At 43.1% G+C, this 27,780-nt stretch overlaps 1 protein-coding gene across 1 annotated transcript; it reads right to left on the bottom strand.

Annotated features, from left to right (window-relative positions):
• Positions 1-1,708: 1,708 nt before the first annotated feature.
• Positions 1,709-26,775, bottom strand: LOC119374011 (T-complex protein 1 subunit delta). Its single transcript, XM_037644070.2, has 6 exons — positions 26,591-26,775; positions 23,630-23,682; positions 22,940-23,029; positions 21,331-21,439; positions 15,899-16,163; positions 1,709-1,912 (listed from the first exon to the last, which is right to left on the bottom strand). The coding sequence occupies exons 1-6, from the start codon at positions 26,703-26,705 to the stop codon at positions 1,747-1,749; spliced, it is 798 nt and encodes a 265-aa protein (XP_037499998.1). The 5' UTR covers positions 26,706-26,775; the 3' UTR covers positions 1,709-1,746.
• Positions 26,776-27,780: the final 1,005 nt, after the last annotated feature.

Here is a 27,780-nt window from a genome sequence, read left to right as displayed (position 1 = left end):
ATAGGCCTAGACGTCACAAGCCTCTGCAGAGAGCGCGTTTTGCTGTTGAGCCGACTTGCAGAACAGAAGCTGCGTCGGCACCGTGCATGGCATCGTGGCTTACTCGGAACGCACGCGCGAGCGCCATTTATTCAGCGGAATAATTCTTGGTCCATGATTGCGACTTTATTGGCAGCCCCAAGATCGAGCTGCACATGTTCTGACGCGCCGGCGGTGCGATTGCCGGTGATAGACGGCCCCAAACCCGAGACTTTGGCGCAGTTTGGCGCAAATTTCGTCGATATTATCAGGATGGCGCAGTAAATACAATTTGGCGCACTTTGGCGCAGTTGGCGCAGGAGTGGAATCACTGCGTTTCACCGAAGCGCAGTACCGCCACACGGTGCCGGTCATCCCTGGCTAGCGCGTCGCCTACTCGGCTCACTGAGTCACTGCCGAGCCGCTTGCTGTATGCCGTATGCGCGCGTTTGTACGTTCTTCGTGCCTGCTTCACTCCGGACCGTGCACGGGTGCGGCGAGTAGCCTGTTCGGTCAACATGGCGAAAACAGGCATTTTGCAAGCAACGCGCACCTACGTCTCCGCGATGCTCTTGCGGCCCTGCACGACGATGCGCGGCGCACTTCAGTTGTCACCTACTGACACACGATGCGCGGCGTATACATCGAGCGTATACATCGCACAGCGAGTGTATACGCTCGCTTTCAGTGCAATGACGTTTCTCGGTGCCCGCGCTGCTCAACAACAGCGAGCTACTTTCGTTTCTACAAAGCGACGCGCACTTTTAAAAAAAGTGGTCTCGCACGAAGCGGCGGCGGCGAACTTGCAAACGGCAGCATGGCGCGCTCGTACCACCGTCAATCCGCACAGTGTACGGTGTACGCCACACGCGCAACCGAGCTGATATCTACAAACGACTGTGATAAGGTTGTCGGCTATAAGTCATAACCGCACGCTCATCGACGGTGCCACCTTGCCTTCGCTCTTTTTTGATGCTTATCCGTGAAGGCATTGCCGCAATGGCGCGGAAGTCGTTATCACCGATCGGCCAGTCTCTGCCGTTACCGAAAAGACTGATGACCTTTTGCGGCACATTGTGGCGTCGACGAGTTTAGGAACGCAAACCTTTATGCAATGGAAAGTTATCACGATTATCACTTCTTGCATTTATGCCTTCTTGCGTTCCAAGGTATTGTTTGGTTCATCGTAGGCGGTCGTAGCTGCAGAAAAAGGCGTCAGGAAAGGTTACCGTGCGAAAGCTGACCGCAAGGCTTTATGCTGCCTCCTATCTTTTTTTCCCTCACTGCCATTCTGCCACTGAAAAAACGGCTGGAAAGTGAGCGACCTCGCTCGCAGCGTCCGAAATCTGCGTGCGGCGCTCGCTGATCAGGGATATCTTAGTCGCGAGTAAACTATAGCGGAGCATGCGTGAGCACGCGCCCCTCGTCACACTTTAGAAGGCCTGTTTTAACTTTTTTCGCTTCGTATGCGCCATATTTTTACCGCGACTGGTGTCTGAAGTGTCCGTTGTAAAAGTAGGAGACTTTGAAAAATGTTCGCTATATGTGGACGCAGCTTCAATGGTTAGCGTTGGAAAATCTTAAGTGTACCGAAATATGGTCGTTATAACTGATAGATCGTTATATGTGGGATCGTTATAAGTGGGCTCGACTGTATTTGTAAGACACGGCCCAACGGGTTGGCAAAACCTTCCGCGCTCGTGGCAACATTTCCACTATTTAGGCACTTTACACGAAAGTGCTAGGCAATGCACTTACGTCGGTCTTTGGTGGGGAAATACAGAACTGGATCAGGCCAATCTTGGCCTTCTCCACACGATGAGGGCCCCCGCTGCCAGCCACCTTCTGAGTGAAGACCAGACCGTCCACCAGTTCTGTGTCCTCCACTGTGCCACTGCAAAAGGCAAAATAAAAGAGCAACCACAGTTTACATGTTTTAATGCAGGGACAAACATAGCACCGATGCTCACACTAAAGGCAAAATAGCCTGCTCATGCCACAATAAATGCACGCACTTAAAGGGCCCCTGACAGCAAAATTTTTGTTGGTGACTTTTTTACTGCAATTTGTAGCTTTGTGTCTGGATAATCCCTAAGTTAAATCGTATCGTATAACTAATTCTAGCATAGTTAATTGTGACCATTGCCTAAAAACCACAAGAAACTAGCGCCCCATGCGGGGGAGCGTCAGAGACCACCTGCACTCAAGCTGTGGTGACGTTTTCAAATCGGGGCCCTGCGCATGGTAGAGATTGAAAGTACGTGGGTGCCTCGGTATGGGTTAAACCTGTTAAGCGTCGTTAAACCTGTTACCTCGAGAGCAGCCCGATAACAAAGCGAGAGGGGTGCGGAACAGTAGGCCTCGCCGGGTGCCAGTCGTCGTATTGTGCACGTCCACAATACTTGCTTTACTCGTGTAACGTCACACGGGGCCTCTATCTACGTCATACCAGCATGTCGCAAAGAGGTGCAGCCAACTCAAATGAGCACTCATGCTTACTTTTAAAAACAAATTAAGATATCTTAAAGGCAACATTTGTCACTAATAATCAGTCAGATGTGTCCCCGTATACAGGAAAGTCAAACAACAAAAACATCTCAAGGTTTCAATTTTGGTGTCAGGGGTCCCTTAATCCATCTGTCCACACATCAGAATGCAAAGAAAGATCACCGTGGAGACTCAGAAGTGTCCTAAGGCGTACTGGGCAATTTCATCAGTGTGTGTGGCAGAGAGCCGAAACGAAACAGCAATATTATCATAAAGACCATTCATGCATACCGAATGAGGAATTATTACGAAACTGAGCACATATCAGCAGATTATTATGAAATAAATGACAACCATTTCAGCTATCCTTGCACAGCAAAAATATGCATATTTTGTGTAGATGCCAAAATATTCTAAACCCAAGGATTTTCTCCCCTAACCTGGCGAAAGCTAACTGCCTCAACCCGAAGCCATCTGTCCACACATCAGAATGTTTGCAAAGAAAGATCACCGTGGAGACTCAGAAGTGTCCTAAGGCGTATTGGGCAATTTCATCATGTGTGTGGCAGAGAGCCGAAACGAAACAAGCAATATTATCATAAAGACCATTCATGCATACCGAATGAGGAATTATTACGAAACTGATCACATATCAGCAGATTATTATGAGATAAATGACAACCATTTCAGCTATCCTTGCACAGCAAAAATATACATATTTTGTGTAGATGCCAAAATATCTCTAAACCCAAGGATTTTCTCCCCTAACCTGGCGAAAGCTAACTGCCTCAACCCGAAGCCATCTGTCCACACATCAGAATGTTTGCAAAGAAAGATCACCGTGGAGACTCAGAAGTGTCCTAAGGCGTATTGGGCAATTTCATCATGTCTGTGGCGAGAAGCCGAAACGAAACAGCAATATTATCATAAAGACCATTCACGCATACTGAATGAGGAATTATTACGAACTGATCACATATCAGCAGATTATTATGAATAAATCACAACCATTTCAGCTATCCTTGCACAGCAAAAATATACATATTTTGTGTAGATGCCAAAATATTCTACACCAAAGGAATTTTCTTTCCTAACCTGGCGAAAGCTAACTGCCTTCAACCCGAAGCCATCTGTCCACACATCAGAATGTTTGCAAAGTAAGATCACCGTGGAGACTCAGAAGTGTCCTAAGGCGTATTGGGCATTTCATCATGTGCTGTGGCAGAAAGCCGAAACGAAACAGCAATATTAATCATGAAAGACCATTCACGCATACTGAATAGGAATTATTACGAAACAGCACATTCAGCATATTATGAAATAAATGACAACCATTTCAGATCCTTGCACATCAAAAACATACATATTTGTGTAGGAATATTACCAAGATTTTCTCCCCTAACTGAAAGCTCTGCCTCACCCGAAGCCATCTGTCCCATAAGTTTGCAAAAAAAGATCACCGTAGACTCAGAAGTGTCCTAAGGCGTATTGGGCAATTTCATATGTGTGTGGCAAGAGCCAAACGAAACAGCAATCACATGAAGACCATTCACGCATCAGAGGAATTATTATGAAACTATCCTACCAGCAATTATTATGAAATAAATGACACATTTCAGCATCCTTGCAAAAAAATATACATTTGTGTAGATGCCAAAATATCTCTAAACGCAAGGATTTTTCTCCCTAACCTGGCGAAAGCTAACTGCTTCAACCCGAAGCCATGTCCACACATCAGAATGTTTGCAAAGTAAGATCACCGTGGAGACTCAGAAGTGTCCTAAGGCGTATTGGGCAATTTCATCATGCGTGTGGCAGAGAGCCGAAATGAACAGCAATATTATCATAAAGACCATTCATGCATACCGAATGAGGAATTATTACGAAACTGATCACATATAGCAGATTATTATGAAATAAATCACAACCATTTCAGCTATCCTTGCACAGCAAAAATATGCATATTTGTGTAGATGCCAAAATATCTCTAAACCTAAGGATTTTCTCCCCTAACCTGGCGAAAGCTATCTGCCTCACCCAAAGCCATCTGTCCACATATCAGAATGTTTGCAAAGGAAGATCACCGTGGAGACTCAGAAGTGTCCTAAGGCGTATTGGGCAATTTCATCATGCGTGTGGCAGAAGGCCGAAATGAAACAGCAATATTATCATAAGACCATTCATGCATACCGAATGAGGAATTATTACGAAACTGATCACATATAAGCAGATTATTATGAAGATAAATTCACAACCATTTCAGCTATCCTTGCACAGCAAAAATATGCATATTTTGTGTAGATGCCAAAATATCTCTAAACCTAAGGATTTTCTCCCCTAACCTGGCGAAAGCTATCTGCCTCAACCCAAAGCCATCTGTCCACACATCAGAATGTTTGCAAAGAAAGATCACCGTGGAGACTCAGAAGTGTCCTAAGGCGTATTGGGCAATTTCATCATGCGTGTGGCAGAAAGCCGAAATGAAACAGCAATATTATCATAAAGACCATTCACGCATACTGAATGAGGAATTATTACGAAACTGATCACATATCAGCAGATTATTATGAAATAAATCACAACCATTTCAGCTATCCTTGCACAGCAAAAATATACATATTTTGTGTAGATGCCAAAATATTTCTACACAAAAGAATTTTCTCTCCTAACCTGGCGAAAGCTAACTGCCTCAACCCGAAGCCATCTGTCCACACATCAGAATGTTTGCAAAGAAAGATCACCGTGGAGACTCAGAAGTGTCCTAAGGCGTATTGGGCAATTTCATCACGTGTGTGGAAGAGAGCCAAAACGAACAGCAATATTATCACAAATAGTAATCAGCATACCGGACGAAGAATTCTTATTACAAACTAGCATATATCAGCAGATTATTATGAAATAAATGAAACCATTTGGATGATGCCTGCACACAAAAATACTCCATTTGTGGTCACCCAAACCTCATTATAACAAGTCACACCTGCTACGAAAATAATCGTTTATACCGAAATTCGTTATAACGTTTATTTGTAACACTTGTATCATATGACAAGACTATTATTCCAATAATTCGGTATATCCATGTTCGCTATATAGAGGTTTGAGTGTAGATGGTAAAATATCTCTACAGCCAAGAATTTCTCCCAACCTAGCGACACTAACTGCCCCCACCCCAAAGCCATCTGTCCACACATCAGAATGTTTGCAAAGAAAGATCACGTGGAGAACTCAGAAGTGTCCTAAGGCGTATGGGCAATTTCATCATGTGTGTGACAGAGAGCCGAAAGGAAACAGCAATATTATCATAAAGACCATTCATGCATACCGAATGAGAATTATTACGAAACTGGATCACATATAAGCAGATTATTATGAAATAATCACAACCATTTCAGCTATCCTTGCACAGCAAAAATACATATTTTGTGTAGATGCCAAAATATTTCTACACAAAAGAATTTCTTTCCTAACCTGGCGAAAGCTAACTGCTTCAACCGAAGCCATCTGTCCACACATCAGAATGTTTGCAAAGTAAGATCAACGTGGAGACTCAGAAGTGTCCTAGGCGTATTGGGCAATTTCATCATGTGTGTGGCAGAAAGCCGAAACGAAACAGCAATATTATCATAAAGACCATTCACGCATACTGAATGAGGAATTATTACGAAACTGATCACATATCAGCAGATTATTATGAAATAAATCACAACCATTTCAGCTATCCTTGCACAGCAAAAATATACATTTTTTGTGTAGATGCCAAAATATTTCTACACAAAAGAATTTTCTCTCCTAACCTGGCGAAAGCTAACTGCGTCAACCCGAAGCCATCTGTCCACACATCAGAATGTTTGCAAAGTAAGATCACCGTGGAGACTCAGAAGTGTCCTAAGGCGTATTGGGCAATTTCATCATGTCTGTGGCAGAAAGCCGAAACGAAACAGCAATATTATCATAAAGACCATTCATGCATACCGAATGAGGAATTATTACGAAACTGATCACATATCAGCAGATTATTATGAAATAAATCACAACCATTTCAGCTATCCTTGCACAGCAAAAATATACATTTGGTGTAGATGCCAAAATATCTCTAAACGCAAGGATTTCTCCCTAACCTGGCGAAACTAACTGCGTCAACCCGAAGCCATTTCCACACATCAGAATGTTTGCAAAGTAAGATCCTAACCAGAAGTGTCCTAAGCGAAAGCTTTCAACTGTGTGTGGCAGAAAGCCGAAACGAAACAGCAATTTATCAAAAGACCATTCACGCATAGAATGAGGAATTATTACGAAACATCACATATCAGCAGATTATTATGAAATAAATCCACATTTCATCCTTGCAGAAAAATATACATTTTTTGTTAGATGCAAATATTTCTACACAAAAGTTTTCTTTCCTAACCTGGCGAAAGCTCTGCTTCAACCGAAGCCATGTCCACACATCAGAGTTGCAAAGTAAGATCAACGTGGAGACAGAAGTGTCCTAAGGCGTATTGGGCAATTTCATCATGTGTGTGGCAGAAAGCCGAAACGAAACAGCAATATTATCATAAAGACCATTCACGCATACTGAATGAGGAATTATTACGAAACTGATCACATATCAGCAGATTATTATGAAATAAATCACAACCATTTCAGCTATCCTTGCACAGCAAAAATATACATTTTTTGTGTAGATGCCAAAATATTCTACACCAAAGAATTTTCTTCCCTAACCTGGCGAAAGCTAACTGCTTCAACCCGAAGCCATCTGTCCACACATCAGAATGTTTGCAAAGTAAGATCAACGTGGAGACTCAGAAGTGTCCTAAGGCGTATTGGGCAATTTCATCATGTGTGTGGCAGAAAGCCGAAACGAAACAGCAATATTATCATAAGACCATTCATGCATACCGAATGAGGAATTATTACGAAACTGATCACATATCAGCAGATTATTATGAAATAAATCACAACCATTTCAGCTATCCTTGCACAGCAAAAATATACATTTGGTGTAGATGCCAAAATATCTCTAAACGCAAGGATTTTCTCCCCTAACCTGGCGAAAGCTAACTGCGTCAACCCGAAGCCATCTGTCCACACATCAGAATGTTTGCAAAGTAAGATCAACGTGGAGACTCAGAAGTGTCCTAAGGCGTATTGGGCAATTTCATCATGTGTGTGGCAGAAAGCCGAAACGAAACAGCAATATTATCATAAAGACCATTCACGCATACTGAATGAGGAATTATTACGAAACTGATCACATATCAGCAGATTATTATGAAATAAATCACAACCATTTCAGCTATCCTTGCACAGCAAAAATATACATTTTTTGTGTAGATGCCAAAATATTTCTACACAAAAGAATTTTCTTTCCTAACCTGGCGAAAGCTAACTGCTTCAACCCGAGCCATCTGTCCACACATCAGAATGTTTGCAAAGTAAGATCAACGTGGAGACTCAGAAGTGTCCTAAGGCGTATTGGGCAATTTCATCATGTGTGTGGCAGAAAGCCGAAACGAAACAGCAATATTATCATAAAGACCATTCATGCATACCGAATGAGGAATTATTACGAAACTGATCACATATCAGCAGATTATTATGAAATAAATCACAACCATTTCAGCTATCCTTGCACAGCAAAAATATACATTTGGTGTAGATGCCAAAATATCTCTAAACGCAAGGATTTTCTCCCCTAACCTGGCGAAAGCTAACTGCGTCAACCCGAAGCCATCTGTCCACACATCAGAATGTTTGCAAAGTAAGATCAACGTGGAGACTCAGAAGTGTCCTAAGGCGTATTGGGCAATTTCATCATGTGTGTGGCAGAAAGCCGAAACGAAACAGCAATATTATCATAAAGACCATTCACGCATACTGAATGAGGAATTATTACGAAACTGATCACATATCAGCAGATTATTATGAATAAATCACAAACCATTTCAGCTATCCTTGCACAGCAAAAATATACATTTGGTGTAGATGCCAAAATATCTCTACACAAAAGAATTTTCTCTCCTAACCTGGCGAAAGCTAACTGCTTCAACCCGAAGCCATCTGTCCACACATCAGAATGTTTGCAAAGTAAGATCACCGTGGAGACTCAGAGTGTCCTAAGGCGTATTGGGCAATTTCATCATGTGTGTGGCAGAAAGCCGAAACGAAACAGCAATATTATCATAAAGACCATTCATGCATACCGAATGAGGAATTATTACGAAACTGATCACATATCAGCAGATTATTATGAAATAAATCACAACCATTTCAGCTATCCTTGCACAGCAAAAATATACATTTGGTGTAGATGCCAAAAATATCTCTAAACGCAAGGATTTTCTCCCCTAACCTGGCGAAAGCTAACTGCTTCAACCCGAAGCCATCTGTCCACACATCAGAATGTTTGCAAAGTAAGATCAACGTGGAGACTCAGAAGTGTCCTAAGGCGTATTGGGCAATTTCATCATGTGTGTGGCAGAAAGCCGAAACGAAACAGCAATATTATCATAAAGACCATTCACGCATACTGAATGAGGAATTATTACGAAACTGATCACATATCAGCAGATTATTATGAAATAAATCACAACCATTTCAGCTATCCTTGCACAGCAAAAATATACATTTTTTGTGTAGATGCCAAAATATTTCTACACAAAAGAATTTTCTTTCCTAACCTGGCGAAAGCTAACTGCTTCAACACGAAGCCATCTGTCCACACATCAGAATGTTTGCAAAGTAAGATCAACGTGGAGACTCAGAAGTGTCCTAAGGCGTATTGGGTAATTTCATCATGTGTGTGGCAGAAAGCCGAAACGAAACAGCAATATTATCATAAAGACCATTCACGCATACTGAATGAGGAATTATTACGAAACTGATCACATATCAGCAGATTATTATGAAATAAATCACAACCATTTCAGCTATCCTTGCACAGCAAAAATATACATTTTTTGTGTAGATGCCAAAATATCTCTACACCAAGAATTTTTCTCTCCTAACCTGGCGAAAGCTAACTGCTTCAACCCGAAGCCATCTGTCCACACATCAGAATGTTTGCAAAGTAAGATCAACGTGGAGACTCAGAAGTGTCCTAAGGCGTATTGGGCAATTTCATCATGTGTGTGGCAGAAAGCCGAAACGAACAGCAATATATCATAAAGACCATTCACGCATACTGAATGAGGAATTATTACGAAACTGATCACATATAAGCAGTATATTATGAAATAAATCACAACCATTCAGCTATCCTTGCACAGCAAAAATATACATTTGGTGTAGATGCCAAATATCTCTAAAACGCAAGGATTTTCTCCCCTAACCTGGCGAAAGCTAACTGCTTCAACCGAAGCCATCTGTCCACACATCAGAATGTTTGCAAAGTAAGATCACCGTGGAGACTCAGAAGTGTCCTAAGGCGTATTGGGCAATTTCATCATGTCTGTGGCAGAAAGCCGAAACGAAACAGCAATATTATCATAAAGACCATTCACGCATACTGAATGAGGAATTATTACGAACTGATCACATATAAGCAGATTATTATGAAATAAATCACAACCATTTCAGCTATCCTTGCACAGCAAAAATATACATTTGGTGTAGATGCCAAAATATCTCTAAACGCAAGGATTTTCTCCCCTAACCTGGCGAAAGCTAACTGCTTCAACCCGAAGCCATCTGTCCACACATCAGAATGTTTGCAAAGTAAGATCACCGTGGAGACTCAGAAGTGTCCTAAGGCGTATTGGGCAATTTCATCATGCGTGTGGCAGAAAGCCGAAATGAAACAGCAATATTATCATAAAGACCATTCACGCATACTGAATGAGGAATTATTACGAAACTGATCACATATCAACAGATTATTATGAAATAAATCACAACCATTTCAGCTATCCTTGCACAGCAAAAATATACATATTTTGTGTAGATGCCAAAATATTTCTACACAAAGAATTTTCTCTCCTAACCTGGCGAAAGCTAACTGCCTCAACCCGAAGCATCTGTCCACACATCAGAATGTTTGCAAAGAAAGATCACCGTGGAGACTCAGAAGTGTCCTAAGGCGTATTGGGCAATTTCATCATGCGTGTGGCAGAAAGCTGAAATGAAACAGCAATATTATCATAAGACCATTCACGCATACTGAATGAGGAATTATTACGAAACTGATCACATATCAGCAGATTATTATGAAATAAATCACAACCATTTCAGCTATCCTTGCACAGCAAAAATATACATTTGGTGTAGATGCCAAAATATCTCTAAACGCAAGGATTTTCTCCCCTAACCTGGCGAAAGCTAACTGCTTCAACCCGAAGCCATCTGTCCACACATCAGAATGTTTGCAAAGAAAGATCACCGTGGAGACTCAGAAGTGTCCTAAGGCGTATTGGGCAATTTCATCATGCGTGTGGCAGAAAGCCGAAATGAAACAGCAATATTATCATAAAGACCATTCACGCATACTGAATGAGGAATTATTACGAAACTGATCACATATCAGCAGATTATTATGAAATAAATCACAACCATTTCAGCTATCCTTGCACAGCAAAAATATACATTTGGTGTAGATGCCAAATATCTCTAAACCCAAGGATTTTCTCCCCTAACCTGGCGAAAGCTAACTGCCTCAACCCGAAGCCATCTGTCCACACATCAGAATGTTTGCAAAGAAAGATCACCGTGGAGACTCAGAAGTGTCCTAAGGCGTATTGGGCAATTTCATCATGTGTGTGGCAGAGAGCCGAAACGAAACAGCAATATTATCATAAAGACCATTCATGCATACCGAATGAGGAATTATTACGAAACTGAGCACATATCAGCAATTATTATGAAATAAATGACAACCATTTCAGCTATCCTTGCACATCAAAAATATACGTATTTTGTGTAGATGCCAAAATATCTCTACACCCAACAATTTTCTCCCCTAACCTGGCGAAAGCTAACTGCCTCAACCCGAAGCCATCTGTCCACACATCAGAATGTTTGCAAAGAAAGATCACCGTGGAGACTCAGAAGTGTCCTAAGGCGTATTGGGCAATTTCATCATGTGTGTGGCAGAGAGCCGAAACGAAACAGCAATATTATCATAAAGACCATTCATGCATACCGAATGAGGAATTATTACGAAACTGATCACATATAAGGCAAGATTATTATGAAATAAATGACAACCATTTCAGCTATCCTTGCACATCAAAAATATACATATTTTGTGTAGATGCCAAAATATTTCTACACAAAGAATTTTCTCTCCCTAACCTGGCGAAAGCTAACTGCCTCACCCGAAGCCATCTGTCCACACATCAGAATGTTTGCAAAGAAGATCACCGTGGAGACTCAGAAGTGTCCTAAGGCGTATTGGGCAATTTCATCATGCGTGTGGCAGAAAGCCGAAAATGAAAACAGCAATATTATCATAAAGACCATTCACGCATACTGAATGAGGAATTATTACGAAACTGAGTCACATATCAGCAGATTATTATGAAATAAATCACAACCATTTCAGCTATCCTTGCACAGCAAAAATATACATTTGGTGTAGATGCCAAAATATCTCTAAACGCAAGGATTTTCTCCCCTAACCTGGCGAAAGCTAACTGCCTCAACCCGAAGCCATCTGTCCACACATCAGAATGTTTGCAAAGTAAGATCACCGTGGAGACTCAGAAGTGTCCTAAGGCGTATTGGGCAATTTCATCATGTGTGTGACAGAGAGCCGAAAGGAAACAGCAATATTATCATAAAGACCATTCATGCATACCGAATGAGGAATTATTACGAAACTGATCACATATAAGCAGATTATTATGAAATAAATCACAACCATTTCAGCTATCCTTGCACAGCAAAAATATGCATATTTTGTGTAGATGCCAAAATATTTCTACACAAAAGAATTTTCTCTCCTAACCTGGCGAAAGCTAACTGCCTCAACCCGAAGCCATCTGTCCACACATCAGAATGTTTGCAAAGAAAGATCACCGTGGAGACTCAGAAGTGTCCTAAGGCGTATTGGGCAATTTCATCATGCGTGTGGCAGAAAGCCGAAATGAAACAGCAATATTATCATAAAGACCATTCACGCATACTGAATGAGGAATTATTACGAAACTGATCACATATCAGCAGATTATTATGAAATAAATCACAACCATTTCAGCTATCCTTGCACAGCAAAAATATACATATTTTGTGTAGATGCCAAAATATTTCTACACAAAAGAATTTTCTCTCCTAACCTGGCGAAAGCTAACTGCCTCAACCCGAAGCCATCTGTCCACACATCAGAATGTTTGCAAAGAAAGATCACCGTGGAGACTCAGAAGTGTCCTAAGGCGTATTGGGCAATTTCATCATGTGTGTGACAGAGAGCCGAAATGAAACAGCAATATTATCATAAAGACCATTCACGCATACTGAATGAGGAATTATTACGAAACTGATCACATATCAGCAGATTATTATGAAATAAATCACAACCATTTCAGCTATCCTTGCACAGCAAAAATATACATATTTGTGTAGATGCCAAATATTTCTACACAAAGAATTTTCTCTCCTAACCTGGCGAAAGCTAACTGCCTCAACCCGAAGCCATCTGTCCACACATCAGAATGTTTGCAAAGAAAGTTCACCGTGGAGACTCAGAAGTGTCCTAAGGCGTATTGGGCAATGTCATCATGTGTGTGGAAGAGAGCCAAAACGAAACAGCAATATTATCACAAATAGTAATCATGCATACCGGACGAAGAATTCTTATTACAAAACTGAGCATATATCAGCAGGTTATTATGAAATAAATGAAAACCATTTGAATGATGCTTGCACAACAAAAATACTCATTTTGTGTACACCCAAACCTCATTATAACAGTCACATCTGCCACGAAAATAACTTCGTTATATCCGAAAATTCGTTATAAACATTTATTTGTAACACTGTATCTATGACAAGACTATTATTCATTTACTTCGTTATAACCGATAATTCGTTATATCCATGTTCGCTATATAGAGGTTTGAGTGTAGATGGTAAAATATCTCTACAGCCAAGAATTTTCTCCCAACCTAGCGAACACTAACTGCCCCAACCCCAAAGCCATCTGTCCACACATCAGAATGTTTGCAAAGAAAGATCACTGTGGAGACTCAGAAGTGTCCTAAGGCGTATTGGGCAATTTCATCATGTGTGTGACAGAGAGCCGAAAGGAAACAGCAATATATACCTTTGAAACGGGCAGCGCAAAAAACAGAGACAAAAGGAAAAGTACGACACACCTTTCCTTATATCCTTGGTTCTTGCGCTGCCCGTTTCCAAGATGCATAACCAATTCCAACCTGCCTAAACATTAATTCTTCTGCAGCAATATACACACTCAAACCTCGTTATAACGAACACGGACATAACGAATTATCGGTTGTAACGAAGTAAATGAAGAATAGTCTTGTCATAGCTACAGTGTTACAAATAAATGTTTATAACGAATTTTCGGATATAACGAAGTTATTTTCGTGGCAGATGCGACTTTGTTTTAATGAGGTTTGAGTGTAATACGGTTGAGGCCTGTTATAAGGCACTGATGTAAGAGACAATTGGGTATAAGTGATACACTCAAACCTCATTATAACAGTCACAGCTGCCGCGAAAATAACTTCGTTATATCCGAAAATTCATTATAAACGTTTATTTGTAACACTGTAGCTATGAAATGACTATTCTTCATTTACTTCATTATAACCGATAATTCGTTATATCCGTGTTCGTTACATCGAGGTCTGAGTGTACAAGTGTGCTTATATCGAAACAGGGTTTAATAAGAAAATGAGAACCTGGTAGCCTATTTATGAGAGACATCTCGCATAAGGGACAGGAACTGCTCCCCTGAGTGTGCCTCTTATAAAAGGGTTCAGCAGTATCAATGAATACTTGATGCATACTGAAAGGTAACGCTTACCTCAAGACTGAGCACATATTCGCAGATTATACTGAAAGAAATGCAAATGATGCTACCTTCCGTAATATTCCAAGCAAGTGACTTCACCCAATAAGCGCCCCCACCGATTTAACTCCAATTCCAAATTTTCGTGTCATTCCGGAAAGCCCTCTCCACATTCTGCACCCCGATAAAGCACTCATCTGGGGACAGTGGCCTGCTAACTACTGAGCAGCCCTACCTTGGCTAAGCGCCTGCACCTTATATTCTTAGTCAAAATTAGATTTTTTTGTCTTTGTAGAATAATGATCGCACTCCAAACTTGACACAAGACACATGACTATATTCAGGTTCCCACGAACGGAAGCATGGCCTTCAAGATCTGCATTTTCAATATTACAATGCTTCCTATGATGTTAGCAAAAGTAAGGCCTTCAAGAGCAGTGTCTGCTGCACAGAGCTGTTGCATACGCATGTGCTTATTATTCGTCGTGCATCCATGCCGTGCCTCCCATGGTCTGATCTTTACATTTCTCGTGTTTGTGAATAGTCATTTCCATGCACACTGCCGCGAACAAGAGCCCCAAGACTGCTGAAGAAGTCCATGACCATTTTTTTTTCCTCCTTTGCCTCCTCCTCATCCTCACTTCCCTTTCCCACCACCTTGCTACACTATGCTATGCTAGGAGCTGCTTGGAACACACCCACATTCGGTGGCACATACACCCCGAGTTTTCCAATACGACGGCTGGCTCGACCTCAAGCCTAAACAGTTCCGCTTTAAGGGGAGACGTGGGTCTTAAAAAATGGTTGTTTAAAAGTTGGGTGAATGGCATGAAATTTAATACACTTATTCAGCGTTTTCTGCAGATTCAAAATCTCTAAGTAGATTTTTATTAGCTGCATTAGTTCAAAAGATGTGCAATCTCTAAAAACCATATTTCTTACGGGGATTTTTGATAACTTTGCTTTGTCAAACACAAAAATAAAGTATGTGGCAAGACTGCCAGGAAGCTGGTCTAGCCGGTGATGCTATTTATTTTCTTATAATGTTGTTTACCAAATTATAATTCTCAATGATCAGAAATAGTATGCAGCAAGAGAATTTCACTCACATTTACATCTATTTATTTTGCATTCAAAGTTTGTTGAAGACAATCGGATTAACATCACCGGCTAAACCAGCTCTCTGGCAGTCTTGCCACCCACTGTGTTTGACAAAGCAAAGTTGCCGAAAATTCCCGTAAGAAATATGGTTTTAGAGATTGCACATCTTTTGAACTAATGCAGCTACCAAAAATTTAATTAGAGATTTGGAATCTGCAGAAAAAGTTGGATAGGTTTGTTAAATTTCATTCTGTTCACCCAGCTAATAAAAGAAATTAAAAAATCTCCCCTTAAAAAGAAAAACAGCAGACTGACCCGAGCATGCGGATGACCTTGATGTCGCGCAGGTCCACGTTGGTGTCCTTTGCCGGGTCCACCACCCTGAGTACCGCGTCCACAGCTATGGGTGCCAGCTGGGAGGCATGCTGCGACACAACCTTGGAGTTGAGAGCTGTGGTGGCACTCTTCAGCAGCGACTCCCGGTCAGCCAGGTCCAAAGGGTGCGACATGTCTGTCAGCACCTCTACAGCCATGGCCGCTGCTGACTGGAACGACTCAGAGATGGTGGTGGGGTGGATGCCTGCAGAAAGGGGCAACCCACTGAGTCTACTGTACTCAGCCTATTTTAAATGCGAGAAAATACGCTCACCCTGTGTGCGGCCAAGTACATTCGAGTTAGCGAGAGCTCAATGCAAAAGCTCATGCATGTGTTAGCTGGGACCAAAGGACGAGTCAGAATTGTCAGATCTTCCCAACTTTTGAGGTGTACACATGAAATTTCGCGACAATGAACTTTTTCGCATGTCCCGTCAATTTACAGTAGACTCTCAGTAAATGGAAATCTCTTAAACAAAACTGTTGCTTAAATGGAACAACTGACACCGATATGATTGGTTTAGTACCTGAATTCTGCACCCCACTTCATCTCTCAGTAAATGGAACTCCTGTTAAAGGGCCAGTAAACAACCCAGATGTCCAAAAATTGTAATGAAAAGAAATATGCGCACTTTTGCTATGTGAACATGCTGCCGCAAGAATTTTGCGAGTACGTGCTATAATAAGGAAGTTACAGGGGTTAGAACATCCGTTTCAGCTGGTTTCAAATTTTCGCGCGGCCTCACCACCCTTCTCCGCCACATGGAGGAAAAGGCGTAGCCCGTCGTCGTGACTCCGCCCACTTCGGCAACGTGACACGACGTCAACAATTGACGTCATGGGCGAGCTCGATCAGTCGCAATGCACTTCCGCTTGCTGCGGCTCCTGGTTGTTTATTGTTTATATTGTCGCACGTGCTCCGTAACTTGACGGGCAGTTTTCGGCTCTTCACTATTTTTAAACCTTTGTGACAGTTCACAATGCAGCAGGAATGCGTGCTTGCTTTCCGAGACGTCGAAGGGGCGCGAGAGAAAAGCCTGGAGAACCCCGCTTGCCACGCGAGCAAGCGCGACCCGTCCGAGCTACCGGAGATTCCCCTCTCCCCGCTCGATTTGCAGCCGGCAACTGAACAACGCTTCGCCTCATGTCGAAGGTGAAGTGCGTGCAGGTGCTATGCGGTGCGAGGAATATACGCGCGACAACTGCGTGGCCGAAACTGCATCACCACAGGGCCAAAAAAACAAGGCGCAGTTTCGTAGCGGTGGGTGAGAACAGGAACTGACGTTAACTTGACAATTGTTTGTTGAGGCCTGGTTTAGACCAACCGACGAGCTCAGTGCTACATCAACTCGGCGATCGCCGAGTTGACGTCACTGCGCGTACGAGGAGGATTGGTCAGGCGTAGTAGGAAAGAAGCGCGGGAATTGTTTTTCGATAATGAAGGGTCTGCGCGGCGCGCAGCGCTGTAGTATTCAGAAAACGTGATCGCCGCGGTCTACTGCACAGATTAGCGAGCTTGTTTGGCGGGTGTAAAAAAAAAAGTCGCAGCCTGTTCACGGGCCCTTTAAGGGGAGACGCGGGTCTTGGAACGGTCAAAAATGGTCAAAAAATCGATTTTTCGCAAAGCTTATTTTCGAGGCGTTTGTACTTCTGAGCACCTACTCTCAAATTGCTAACGCTAAATTCGGTCGGGAAACGCGATAAAATCGGCTTTCAAAGCACCCCGGCAGCACTAAAATGTCCCCAAAAGGACGAAATTTGTTCGAACTTCCCGCGCGCGCCATGAGCGTTGCAGCGGGCCGAGCGCCGCCATCTTGGGCTAGATTTGAAGCTGTTTTCTTTGTGCACATTTTGCGCCATCTCAAAATGGCGTCGCTCAAGCAGAACGGCCGCCGTCGCGGGTTTTCTGAAGGTCGTTTGCAGGCCACTGATTGGCTCTCACGCGGCGCGCTTTTCAAGCGCGCCTTTCCGAGTCTCCCATTGGCTGGCGCGACCGACACGTCATTTTTTTTTTCTTTGTGTTTGGTTCTCCGCCGTGGCTGTCCGTTTGTGTGCGCCTGCTTTTGCGATCGTGCGTGTTTCTCGACGGACCGTGTCTCTACTTTGTGCCGGTAGTTTTTCCACGCGATCGAGATGCCTGGAGACTCTCGTCTGAAACCATCGACGCAACGAGCTTTTGGAAGCCGTAAAAAACGGGCTTGGAACAAGAAGGCGCCGGCTACAAGTGCACCATCGGCAGCGGAGTTGGAGTCGCGGCCGGACCCTTTGGACCTGCCGGGAACTTCAACTGACGACACCGTGGGACCAAGTTCGACTAGCGAAACACTTCGGGTTGATGCCGCGTACTACTCAACGGCGGAGCAGGCGCAGCGAGTTGAGAGATCGGCGCAAACGAAGACCGTTCTGTCTGGAAAGTCGGCTACCCAGCGCAAGTTCGACCTTCTTGGAGTAAGCGCGGAGTGCCAGACCGGTGACGCCGGGACCGATTTTTTGCTCGTCGATATGAAAGTTTTGAATAACTTTTTTGCACAAGCGAAGTGCGACAAATGCGACGCAAAAAGTCTCAGCGTGAGGAAGGCAACGGACAAGGAGTACGGCCTTGCGGTAAAGCTTATTTTTTCTTGCAGCAGTTGTGATTTCGAGAAGAAGCAATTTTCTTCTCCGAGAGTGAGCGGAACTGCCACCATCACTCCCTTCGAAGTCAACATGAGGGCCATGAAGGGGATACAGATGATAGGCAAAGGTGTTACTGCCCTTTCGGACTTTTGTGCGTGTATGAACCTTTCGCACCGAGGCTTGCACCACAAGACGTTTCAGGGACACCTAAAAAGTTTAGTGAAAACCTGCGAAAACACAGCGACTGAAAGTGAAGCTGCTAGTGTGGCAGTAATAAAAGAGCTGTATACAGACTTCCTGAACCCCATAGGGAACATCGATGTTGTGTTCGACGGCTCATGGATGACGCGAGGTCGGAGCTCACACATAGGTGTGGGCTGCATCATTGAGCTCTACACTGGCCTTGTAATTGACCATGTTGTTTACTCAAACTTTTGTCTCGGCTGTGCCCTGGGACCACAGCCGCAAGACGAAGGGTACACCGACTGGCTGGCAACCCACGAGTGCCAACGAAACATCGAATGCAACTCTGGCCGCATGGAAGTAGAGGCTGCGCTGACCATGTTTCAGAGGTCCTGGGCCAAGCATGGTCTGCGCTACACGACTGTGCTCTCTGATGGAGACAGCCGCACTTTTCATGCCTTGTCCGAAGCCGAGGTGTACGGCTTTATCCAAATAGACAAAAAGGACTGCATCAACCATGTCCACAAGCGAATGGGTGCAGCTTTACGGAACCTTGTGGACAAAAAGAAGGCTCAGGGTGAGTCTCTTGGGGGTAGAGGAAAGCTCACACAAGAGAAGATCAAGAAGATCGCGAATTACTACGGATATGCCCTGAGGAGCAATATCAATGACGTGCCAGCTATGAAGAGGGCAGTCGAAGCTACACTGCTGCACATGACATCGACAGATGATGCACCAAAGCACTCAAAGTGCCCCGAGGGTGCTAGCTCTTGGTGCAAGTACAAGAGAGCCTTGGCCAATGGGGAGAGTCCACCTTCACACAAGAATGCCCTGCCGGCTTGTGTTGGGGCTGCTCTGGAGCCAGTCTTTGCGAGGCTCAGTGATGAGAGCCTGCTGGCACGGTGCTGTGAAGGGAAGACCCAGAACGCGAGTGAGAGTCTTCATTCGGTCATCTGGACCCAAACTTCAAAGAATGGGAACGCTTCGCTGGAAAGTGTGAAGCGAGCTGCCGCTGAGGCTGTTGCCATCTACAACCAAGGAAGAAGGGCAACCAACGAGTCCATTGCTGCAAGTTTGGGCTATATTGCTGGGGATTGCCTTGTTCGACGAAGCCTAGAAAAAGACTCTCTGCGTTTACGCAAGGCAAATGCAACTCATCTGAAGAGCACCAACACAAAAAAGACTCTTGCAAGGAGACACAAAACGGGTGCAACTGAAGATTACAGTCCTGGACTACTTTGAAGGTATTCTCTCAAGCATAGCAACCTATTACCCAGGGTAACATGCTGCCTAACATCTAGAAGGTTCTTCCTAAAGACTGAAAAGACATGAGCAGCCAGTCGCTTGAGCCTCATACCCCATGGCTTTTCCAGAACCCCCCAGCCGCTTGTCATGGTGGGGTTTTGATCATGCTTTGCACATTGGAAAATTTTTTTAGATATGATTCCTTGGGTGGAACAAGACACTTTCTGTTTTGTTTTGAAGGGAAACAGATGGGGAACATGTGAATAAAATTTATGGTTAAAGGTTCCTTTTAGAAATTTATACAGTGCGTGTCAATCTTCAAACGCGATTTTCTCAGCTTCACATTTTTTGCCAACTTGACCAGCCTTACGGATCTTTTCATTATGTTTTTGTAAGGTAATTTTGATAAATTTTATACCGTTGAATTCGTAAGAAATAGGACTGTGGAGCTATGCTATTTTTTTGTGGCTAAGATGAACATATGAAATTTTGTGAACAATAATGTGAGCTAATTGCATTTCAAGATTACACAATGTCAATACAATTGAAAGTTCTTATATGATGATATATCTCAGTGACAATATAAATAGCATAGCTCCACATGGCAGGTCTTTGGCTACAGCTGCATCTTAAACAGAACCTAAAAATACTGAGGGAAAGTGTCTTAATGACCCGTAAGAAATTACCTAATTAGATTTCACTTATGCTCTCACAATTTGATAACTAATTGAAGTACATGAAAACTAATTATATTTTTGAAAACAGGAGGAAGAAATACATATACACACCCAATTTCATTACAATATCTCCAATAATAAAACTTTTCGTTTCGAGACCAGTGTCTCCCCTTAAATGGAATACATTTTCCTGGTTCCTTGAGGTTCTGTTTAATAAGAGTCCACTGTAGTTGTAGCGGGATTTGACTACCATTTTCCCCTGCAAAAGTCGTAAAAACTAGGGGGTGCGTGTTATACAGAGGTGCGACTTATAAACCGGAAAATACGGTATTCCTGCATGCTACCCATAGTGTTGAGAGACCTCTGTCCTGTATTAGCAATTACTCCGCATTTGTCAGTTGGAATAAGTGTTATTTGGTATGCATAAATTGAAATACTATTGTTTTTTTTTACCAGTTCAGATTATTTTCTCCACAAATTTCAGGAGATTATGTAGGAGATGCAGCCCTTACAGCAGTCTATGCTATATTTGCCCTAACTAAGGCTATGCACTGATAATCAACCGTGCACAATTGTTGGCAAACGAAAGTCAGTGGGTGATTCAACATGGCATGGCTCACAGAAATGAGATGTACGCCAAGCTGAACTGACCCTTGAGAAGCAGCTTGGCTGCAGCATCTAGCAGACTGCCCGCAATGACCACGACTGTGGTGGTGCCGTCACCAGCCTCCACATCTTGTGCTTTGGAGAGCTCCACCAGCTGCACAGAACACGGGCAGGACACAGAGCATGGTCACTCTATGCGGAGGCTAACTGATAAAGGCATTATACTGCACTTTCGCAAGTGATTTGCAAACATGATGACAGCAAAGAAGCTGAATCTCAAAGATTTCAAACATGCAAACACATGGCCGGGAAATTTGGAATGAGGGCTTCATGCCTGTTATAATCCTAAGATATTTTGCATTTCCAAATGTGCATTCGTTTAGCAATAAGATTCAATGTATGTCAGTGCCTGTATTTGTATTTTAGAGCACAGCTCTGAGGCACCCGTTCCTGCGTTCAGTGGCATCGCTGTTGGTGGTGTAACCGATAAGACTTGAAAAAATAGCCAATAGATATAAAAAATTAAATGAGAAAAGATACCCAGCATCGAATGGAATCTGAATCCGGGCCCTCTGTGTGGCAGTCGAGTATTCTACCACAGAGCCATGCTGGTGCTTGAAACTCATTGGCAAAAAGACCTTATACAGGCGTCATTGTCCAGCAAGGAATCACTTTAACCTATGTAATAAAGCATGGCAGAAGAGTAAAATAACAACCAGTCATCACACAATGCTAATTGCACGAGTGTGAGGTTTAATGCGCCCCACCCACTGCAAAGTGGTCAGATAATTCATCATTATCAGCCACATGCAGCATCAACAAAGCGCATATAATACCTTACAGATGCGTAATGGGTACCTCGCTTATCCGCAGAAATAAGAATAATGGCGTAGTGGGTGCTGTCGTACTTCGATTTTTTCCCCAGTAATTACACACACATTTTCTTCACAGTTCAGTTTTCTGCGCTGCATTCATGCTATGAATGATGATGAGCTCACTGAAATCCCTCTCTTAAGCTGAATGCACTGTGTGCTGGAGCAGTGAACATAAACTTTTCTGAAAAAACTGCATAGGAAACACGCAAGTGTGGCACAGTCCAGGGTTACTAAAGGAAGCACCAAACTGAAATTGTAAACGATTACAGCTCTGTTTGGAGTTACACACCTTTGCAATGATTCTTCACAATTACAGACTTAACTAATGCCCAACATGGAATACTTAAGTTATGCCTTGTGAAGTTGACACCTTGAAGATATATTAGCATCCATACTTTAATATTTTTAAAGAACCCCTGAAACTATTGAAACTGCTTTGTGCATGTCACTAGAGGAGGTCCTTGTGATTATAATCACACCAGGAACCCTGTAACATTGGAATGCACTGTACGGTTGGCACGAAAACCCCACAGACCTAGAAAATCTGACAAAACAAAATATCTGCAGTATGCTAGCATTTGGCTTTCAAATTGTGCTGGATTCAATTCCAGATCATCTCAGACACCATAATGCACTTTACACCAACTTTACACCTACACCAAGATGGTCAGCATAAAAATCCCCACTGCACGCACATAACTAGCACGCCAATAATGCAGGCCGCTGACACAGCATACACAAAGAACGAAAAGAAAAAGCAAAGCAGAGCACAGTCATACCATTTTGGCAGCTGGGTGAAGCACCTGCATCTGCTTCAGGATGGTGGCACCGTCGTTCGTGATGGTGACGTCCCCGTTGGCTGCCTGAATCTGGAACAAGATGCAAATTCACTAGTGCATCATTACAGAAAGTCGAATTCCCAACAATGGCCCATTACACAGCTCTCGCAACACATCGCAGTGCACCGATAGAACAACACTGCATTATGTCTTAGAGTGGCTGTGTGTGAAATGTGATAAATACGTCTGCTTTCTTGACAGTAGCGTATTTGCACGATTATAGCGCGCCCCCGATTGTAACACATTTGTAATTTTACATTAGGAAAATTAAGAAAAAAAAACACATGATGCTGTTTTTGCTTTTAAGCCCGACTGTAACGCGTACACAAAGTAGAGGGCTACATTTAGTGGAAAAAGTGCGCGTTAGAATCGTGCAAATACTGTACTCGATGCTACCAGTCAGGTGCTGCTTGCACAGCACACATGGTTTAATTTATCCTTACATCTCATAATTATTACACTTCAGTTAAAAACTACCAAAAAATTCTTACGCTTTCCTTGGCTTATAAAGCCAAGGAAAGCATAAGGACGTGTCCAACAAAAACAGGGCACCTTGATTTCTCGTTCAAAATGCACACTAGTGACTTGCACAACTATGCACCCTAGATATGTCAATAGAAAAGTGCTCACCATTTTGTCCATGCCCCGCGGTCCAAGACTGGTGCGTATGGCATCGGCAACAGCTGAAAGTGTAAGGTCGCATTAGGCAATGACTCAAATCCCATGCAGCAATCTCATCATCTCACAGGCCTGCAGCATGGGCTGGAGAATGAAAGACCACGATCAACCAAAACTAGCAGAGGGTATCACTTGACAAGAACAAAGCGCATTGGGTCCCACATTCTCAAAAGTATTACACTCTCAACAAGATGTGCAACATGCTTAGAAAGTAAAAAAAAACCTAGAATGCAGCAACGGCAAACCACCACACAACACACGCACTTTTGCAAATCGCTGGTCAAAACACCATTGTTCTATTCCATCATCCAGATCAGATCGTGAGATACATCTCAGAAGCGTAATATGGCACCAAGAATACCAATATCTACATGACAGTGTAGCCACTGTCATTGACGACCGCTAGACACATGCCCTAGATGTGTGCATTGGTTTTGTAGAAAGACTGCCTTCAAATAAAGCACAAGTCATATCACTGGTATCACAATATAATAAAATAAAGGAAAAACCTTGACGCGAACATGAGGCATGGTGTAGGGGTGACTCTGAATTATTTTTAGCACATGGGCTTCAACACACTTAAATCTACATACAAAGGTACTTTCACCATGGTGGCCTCGTCAAAATGTGGTTGTCATGGCCGAGAACTGAACCCACGCCCCTGTGCTTCACAGAATGCCTTGGCCACTAAACTATGGCTACTATAACAAACAAAACGATTTAGAACTACTACTTAAAGGAAAAAAGAAAACAGTAAAAGGGCTACAAAGATTAGCATGGCAAATTACCTGCTTTACTTGAACACTTCCTTGTAGGTTATTTTTTCACTGCACATTAGAGCTCTCCACTGTGTTACTAATTGTACTAGAAAGTGGTGCTTTGACAAGCAAGTGCCACCACGCACGTCAGAACACTTGCAGCAAAAGTCACCGTAGCAGAGACTCAGATGTTGTCCTAAGGCGTTAGTTTGGCAAGGTGTCACCACCCGGGCGTGGTGGGTGTTCAATTCTTGCATGCAACGCTGCTTGCGTGTCAGAGCCCCCGAAGTCAATATCTACACGATGTTCCAAGTCACTCAGTCCAAATGAAATGTCCCTATGCTACATGGCTACGTATGAAGAGTGATCCTCTACTCTATTTGCTGCACACATTGAGAGCAGACAGATGCCCACATTTCGCACTTCCCCACCATTTCTCAACAAGTTTCATTTAAAAAACAGCAATCCATCTATCATCTAAATAAATTCTTCACGTGATGTGTTCCTACATCTATTAACTTATTGTGGCTTTCCACACTAACACCAAGAGTGAACATCGCTTCCCCGTGTGTAATCCGAAGCCTTATTTTTTCTATGACGTTTTGGTTGGCATTTCATTTTTATTTCTATCAGGCAATTATCCGTGGAAGAAGACGATTTTACTCTCAAAATGGCTGTCAAAGAATGACTGAAAAAAAAAGACAGCAGAAAATTTTGTAGAAAGCAACTTAAATTGTGCTAAGCAAGACTAAGCATACTGTGGAAACAATACAAACTTGATGCAGAGTTGAGATAGGTGAAATGTGTGAAAACTGCTAAAGCTAAATAAATTTTAAGGAAACGCAAGGAAGGATGAGTTGAGGCTCAACCTTCATCGATGATGTGCTTGCCGTCTTTTTTATTTCATGTCTTCAACCACTGTGAGAAATATTTCTGCCTTCCAGTAGTGGCTCTGTAAGTTGTTTAGTTTGGCAGATGTGTTCCTCTTCCTAATGTCTCTTTCTCTGATGTGTGGTGCGTTGTGTCTACATATTTAAACCCTGCATGCTCAGATTATTGTAACTGAGCTATGCGAGCTACCTGCAGCTGATCAGTTATGGGGCACACACTTCGTTAAATCTGCTCAAAACACTCAACGCAGCAGCTTACAGTGCGACTCCCACTTAACTCCCCGAACAAGAATAAAATAAACACGACCTTTAAGGTTGTCACGTGACTGTAGTTTGCTAGAACCGGACATTACTTAAAAAGAAAAGAATTATCTGTTTCGAAGGCATCCTCCGCGTCAAGCTGCTTCGCTAGGCATACATGAGGCTTTACAAACATGCAGCGGACCACCTCCAGTGCAGTGGTTATTGGTAGTCGCGACTCTGCGGTATTCGCCATTCATTCGATGTAACCTTGATTAATTTACTTCAAAGCCACAGAGTGCAATATTTCAGTTTCTGGATTTCCTTAGCCACTCCTGCTAACGTAAACTTATTTCATAACCCGCTAGTTTCACCACCAACCCGAACATGCAAGTGAATGAAAAAAAAAAAAAAAAACTATACCGGTGCATTTGAAGGCGACTCACATGAGTTCGCCCCCCACCAACCGAAAACAGTTTATGAAGAGGTTACATCAAACTGTACGAGAATGTTACTTACACAGCACGTAGTTCACAGATGGCGATAAGAAAAAGGAAATACATGCATACCAAGGATTCATAGCGAGTATGAGCAAAACAGCGCAAAATGAACGAGGACTAAGAGTGGACCCAGCACGAGCGCAGACTTTCAGCTGAAAAATTTATTGAAAGAACACCTTAGAATACTCTTATATGCGCCGTCTTGATTATACTCGCTATGCATCCTTACCAACTAGCCCAGTTCTAAATCCTATTCAGTGGAGTACCGAGGAACTGCTTGTTTTTTGCCTTATATGGCTAACGCTGGATTGCCGGTCACCTACATCCCGCTAAACGCCCAAGACAAACGCGAACCGACACCCAACAGTTCCCACAACCTTCCGCACTTTTTCACTTCGTCTCTAAGAATGTTCGCCCAGGATTTCCCGATCACCAGCTCGCTTTACAAACTTCGAGACAGCCCGCCGAGTTCGCATGTGTCAGCGTGTAGGCCTAAGGCACGTGCGTGTGCCCACACAAAAATACCTTTGGCAGCGGTGATGTTGCTCTGGCGAACTTGCGCCGGCTTGTCCTTGTCCTTATAAGTGGCCCTGTCGCCAGTACCGCCCGTCGAAGATGCAACCGGCGTGGGCGCTTTCATTGCGATACCTTTAAATTAACTCGTATCAATGGAAACTGCTAGAAGTTTACACCGGTCTACACGCCCGCAGTAGAGTGTACTAGAACTGTTGAGTGGCGTGAACGCGCCTCGCCGCCTGATGCCTTCCGCGTCGACCGTAGCGGCGGCGCTGCAGTCGCTCGGTACTGAAGGCGCGCGGCGCCGCGCGCTAGAACGGGCCGCTAGAACTGCTGGACGCGTCGGCGGCACCCGGCAAATCGACACTGATGTGGCTTTCGTTGCGTGTCTATCATTATTAGGCGTAGGAAACGTCGTCTTAAGCCTTGATGGACGACACTTCAAAGCTTTTAATGGATGCTTGCTTCATATATGCCTTTGAGAGATACTGCAAATCAGTTCTTGTAGCCGAAGTGACTGCTGGAAAGTACGCAAAATATAAAAATGAAAACAGGCTGACACCGACCGTGAATATTCACGATCTCAGTGTAATTGAGCCGAAATCATTGCTGGGCTATTTAGGACAATTACTCTCAATTAACTAGACGCCGAACGACGGCCAGAAGAAGGAGACAGAGGAAACAAAAAGGGCGTGTCTTATTCTGATTTCTGCTGCCTTAATGCTTTTTTTGGTGGTGATTCGGCGTCTAGTTTATTCAGAGTAACTGAGCTGCTCTAATGGAACTTTACTGTGCTCAGAAAGCTGTGTGCTGATATTGTGCCGAAAGCACACCGAACATTAACCGCGAGTTGGCGAAGCTGCGTATACGGCGCGTATCTTTACAAATGCGCTGTAAATATGACTTCGACGTTACGAGGGCTCAAAGGTATTGGAACTCAAAGTTAACTCGACCGGTACAAATAACGGTCGTCCTCAGGTTCCTTGCACGGATATTTTATTAATTGCTAGGCGCCGGGTGGGGAGGGGATACCTTACTGTCCGTATTTGTGCGTGTAAATGTATATCCACGTATATATATATATATATATATATATATATATATATATATATATATATATATATATATATATAAATAAACATAATCTCGCTTTGCAGATAAAGCAATGAAATTATAATACAAAACGTTGTCAAAAAGAA

This window comes from Rhipicephalus sanguineus, chromosome 11 (assembly GCF_013339695.2).
Source record: "Rhipicephalus sanguineus isolate Rsan-2018 chromosome 11, BIME_Rsan_1.4, whole genome shotgun sequence".
NCBI lineage: Eukaryota > Metazoa > Arthropoda > Arachnida > Ixodida > Ixodidae > Rhipicephalus > Rhipicephalus sanguineus.
The sequence above is the reverse complement of the archived record's forward strand: the minus strand, read 5'-3'. Positions and strand labels throughout refer to the sequence as shown.